Source organism: Pyxicephalus adspersus, chromosome 8 (genome assembly GCF_032062135.1).
Source record: "Pyxicephalus adspersus chromosome 8, UCB_Pads_2.0, whole genome shotgun sequence".
NCBI classification, from domain to species: domain Eukaryota; kingdom Metazoa; phylum Chordata; class Amphibia; order Anura; family Pyxicephalidae; genus Pyxicephalus; species Pyxicephalus adspersus.
This window is the reverse complement of record NC_092865.1, coordinates 72720997-72725610: the sequence shown is the minus strand read 5'-3', so window position 1 is coordinate 72725610 and position 4614 is coordinate 72720997. Positions and strand designations below refer to the sequence as shown.

The following is a 4614-nucleotide window of genomic DNA, read 5'->3' as shown; positions in this document are numbered from 1 at the left end:
AAGGACGTGTTAAACTCTTTCCTAAAACACATACAAATACTACAGTTTTGAAATAAAAGGTCCACTCACCTTAATCTCAACGCAGAATATGGGTCTATGTTCTACAAACGGGAAGGTCTGCAGCCGGGTGAGGTTAGGAAGGCACATGGCATATCCACCAATATCCATCTCTTTTTCACACCTGGATTCTGCATCACAAAGGAAGAGCAGCATGTAAGAATTAAATTGAATTTACCAAAAAAAATATTATAAATATCATAATATACTAATAGCACTATAACAAATATATAATATTATTTAACATCAACATGACTACAATAGTATGCACTGTTGTCCCTACAAGAACGTTTGTGATTAGACCTATGCAGATGTGAGGCATTAATGCAACACACAGACAACCTATAGGTACAGGCATTGCATTACTTTTATGCAGTCTTGGGAATGCAAAGATGCCTTAGATCTTTGAACAATTAAAAAAAAAAATGCCACTAAAACCCCAAGCTTTTTAACTTAGCTCTGGAGGGATTGAGTTTAGGAAACCAGTTATATCAACTAGTGACACACAGATTTAGTTTTTATAAACTATAAAGAGGGACAGCATTTTATAAAGGAGCAATGGCATTAAAGGATACTATTAACACTGTTCAACAAACTCCTATACTGAAGACCCCCGTATGTTAAAAGAGAAGTACCAAAAGGTACTTCTGACTTGAGGCAGCTGGCCATTACAATAAAATTAGGGACCATCATGGCAGGTACTCTGGATTACAATAGAAGACTGGGAAGGAAGGAAGAGATCAGAGAAGACTGTAGATGTGCTCCTGAAAATGGGGAATAAACTCCTCATTTCCCTAATATCTAAACATGGCTGACCAGTGGGACTATTCCTCTGGATCTGTTGATCTTCTAGATCCCTTAGAGGTAGCAGACAAATAAATGATAGCAGTTCCCTACACAGAAAAGAGAGTGCAACCAAGGAGATGCATCTGTCACACGGGGAGCTAATTTGGGGCTCATAAAAGAGAGGAGTACCTGTCCCCATTTTTGTGACTGTGGGATCTTGTCAAAAATGTTTAAAAATGACCGCGACATCAGAAGGTGGCTACATGGAACAATGGCGGAGCCAGATGGCTCTTCATATCTGAGGCTTAAAGAAGCACAAGCCATCTAGTATCCCAAGTTCTGTAACTATCAGATCCCCCGAAATTGTCAATGCATGCCCTAAGGCCGAGGTTAAAAGCATTCTGGGTGCTATTTGTCCTTAGCCCACCTTCATAAAGCTGGATGCAGGAGCAAGAGAAGGGTATAGAAAAGCAAGACTGGGAGAAAGAAAATAAGTACACTGGCAGTTTCAATTAAAGTGAACAGAGCTAGCTGAACCATTCAATCAAAGTAGATGACCGATAGTTGTCTGCAGTTGCAGAAGAGACTAACACGCCTAAACGTTTCCCTATGGAGTACTCACAAAAACCAGAGGGGTTATGGACCTGTGAAAGAATTGTCACTAAAGGCAAAATTGCAATTGGTGCCCAATACAGACGAGTGGGGAGGTTAACTACTAACACTTATAGAAGAAACAGAGATACATACTGTGGCTGGGCTGTCTTCGGTAGCTGGTGCTTTCTGCAGTGCTGACGTATTCCCTTAAACCACAGGGGTATAGACATGTAAACCCATGTGGCTTTTGTTTTTGGGCAGTGGCATTCTCCCAAAAGAGGGAGGAGCCCAACTCCAACACGAGGTACGCCATCACATGGAGAACTGAAATTCGGTGCGGACACTGGAGGACGCCGATGGGACCAGGTAAGTGTTTTTTTTTTAACTTTTTTAACTACCCTGGGTGTGGCTCGGAGGTGCCACTTTCAGCAGACATTTTTTACCCCGAGTCACAGTCGGGCTTACTGCTGGGGAAGGTTAATCATGGTGGTATATATATTTTATCACAAAGGTGGGGGATGGTATTTCACTTGAATAATGGCACATGGATTATTTTTGGATAATTTTTATTGGGAGTTAGTTCACCTGCTTGAGGATTCAAATTAGATCGCCACTGACCTCGGCTTGTGCTTTGACTACGTTTGTGTTTGCTCCTTATCTGCTACCCCTGCTTGTGCATAGATCCTGGACTGCTTCCTCCTGTGTCTGCTTGCTGTTTCAGCCACTGGACTCAGAGCCTGACCCCTGATCGTTACACTAGTGTGGGAACCGCTCACCATGTCTCACAGAAGGCTCCAGGCTGCAGCAGGCTCTGCTTTCTCTCCCCCTGGCCTCGTGCTTGACACCTATGGTCCAAGGCAGAAGTTGGCAAAATCGGCAAAATACAGCCAGGCCTAGTCAGTGGTTTGTTCAGGCCTAACGCCCCCTGGCCGATCTGGCCTAATCCTGTGTGGCAACCTGAGGAGGAGGCTGAACAAACTACCGGAGCTGCATGCGTCTCTTGAGCCTCCGTGTTGTGGATCCCTTCCTATTTATCGTCGCCAGCATTACAATTCTGCCGCTGGGGTAAATAGGGTACATTCCCTCTAATTCGTATGCATTGCAAAGACGAGGGATTTCCCTTCAGGGGGTGTTCCTGGTGGGGGCGGAGCCATTAGGGCAGGACTCGAGAGAGAGTCTGGCCTAGTGTGCTCCTGCTTACCCCTGAAATGGTCTAGTGGCCAAAAAGGTTTGCAGACCTCTGGTCTAAGGTGTTAAAGTGTTGTACCCCAGGCTTTAGTGTTGGGACCTTTAAACATTTTTTAAAAATTATATAGAGGTTGGGGTTAAGTACCATTTCTGTGTTTGCAGAGGACATCAAATTAAGTCTTTATAAAATGTCTCTAACTTAGAAGCAGACCTGGATTCACTGTTTAATAGGGCAGCCAAGGTGACATTGATATTGACATTTGATATTGATACATTTAAAATCATGAGCTTACAACATGAATGCTTCATGGGAAGACTAAAGCCAGTCAGCTCATTAAGACATACCGCCCAAGATTTTCTAGCACCTGGATGGCACTCCCCCCAAATCAGTAGAAGACATTATTGAAGCTTTTCACAATACGCCAGGGTACCAACTTAGAGACCTCAGGGTCTCCTCTTAAATAGTGCCCACAAGCTATGAAATATCTGCTCTCATTCCAATGCCCTATCTGGTGATGATCATTTGTATTTTTTTAACTTCTTGTCATCTTATAATCAATCAGTTTATCAAGTTTTTCAAGACCTGAAACTGTAATGAGATGTTTTATTTGGTGGGTTGATACCACTAATTCTTTTATGCTATGAATTTAATAGTTTTTCTCAGTCTATGTATATTTGGTCAGTATTACTGTATGTTTTCTACTTTTCTGATGCTGTATTATGTCCTTTGCATTCTTTCAATAAAATTAACAAAACAAAAAATGGAGAAGGATCTGGGTGTTTTGGTAGATCATAGACTTAATAACAACATGCAATGTCAATTTGCAATTCATAAAGGAAACAAAATACTTTTTGTAATAAAAGAGGAATAGACTGCAGAGACATAATCCCATCTCTATACAAAACATTATTCGGACCTTATCCGCAAAGTGCCATGTAGTTTTGGGCACCAGTTTACAAAAGTCTATCACAAAACAGAAGGGAATTCAGAAGAACAACAAGACTAATAACAGGTACGTAGGTGCTCAGCTATAAAGAAAGACTAGCTGAACTGAATCTATTCTAGGGGGAATAAGATAACTCTTGGCATCTGGACAAGATTAAACAGAATATAGTTTTGGCACATTTTATAGACTGTTTTAGGAAAAAGCTGAGCTCTAGAAAAGTTTTTCTAGATACACTGAACATTCAATTTTAAAACGAATGACACCAGACACTGTCTATCCAGGGAAAATCCAAATGCCCTACGGAATCAGGAAATAATGCCCCCCTAATATAAGTATATATAATAAGTATTTTTCTTCTTTACTTACTCCATGGTGAACATAGTTTTCTCCCAGAAACTGCTTCATGACATGCTTGCCAAAGTCTAGAATGTTGTGCAAATGCTGAGAGACTTCCTCTGCAGTCTAAAATAAAAATGACAAGTAAAATTCCCATCAATTACAGGTTTTAAATATTTTTTAGGAACCACCAACTAAAAGTCAATGGCCCACTTGAAAACAAAATAAGAAAATATGGCGGGCATTTATCAAGCAAATTAGCAAAACAGATGCATGTCAGACTACTTTTACCATACAGTTTCTGTTACAGGTTTCCAGTTTATCAGTGTAATTGTGCATTTTAATTCCTTGACAGCAGACCGTGGCTTATGTTCATGAATCTGTTGGTTATTACTGAAGATTAGACATACAGTTAGGTCCATAAATATTTGGACAGGGACAACTTTTTCTAATTTTGGTTCTGTACATTACCACAATTAATTTTAAATGAAATAACTCAGATGCGGTTGAACTGCAGACTTTCAGCTTTAATTCAATTCAGTGGGTTGAACAAAAAGATTGCATAAAATGTGAGAATCTAAAGCCTATTTGTAACACAATCACTTCATTTCAGGGGCTCAAAAGTAATTGGACAAATTAAAAAGCTGCCAGTTAAATGTTCATTTCTAATACTTGGATGAAAACCCTTTGCTGGCAATGACAGCCT

At 40.4% G+C, this 4614-nt stretch overlaps 2 protein-coding genes across 2 annotated transcripts in view; one reads left to right on the top strand and one right to left on the bottom strand.

Annotated features, from left to right (window-relative positions):
• PICK1 (protein interacting with PRKCA 1) overlaps window positions 1-4614 on the top strand; it is a 624859-nt gene that overhangs the window by 393326 nt on the left and 226919 nt on the right. The window lies entirely within an intron of this gene.
• Window positions 1-4614, bottom strand: part of IPPK (inositol-pentakisphosphate 2-kinase) — a 77927-nt gene that overhangs the window by 35765 nt on the left and 37548 nt on the right. The window contains exons 3-4 of the mRNA XM_072421246.1: window positions 3935-4034; window positions 70-188 (exon numbers count right to left, since the gene is read on the bottom strand). Of these exons, the coding sequence (XP_072277347.1) occupies window positions 70-188; window positions 3935-4034 (219 nt within the window). The remainder of the gene's footprint in view (window positions 1-69; window positions 189-3934; window positions 4035-4614) is intronic.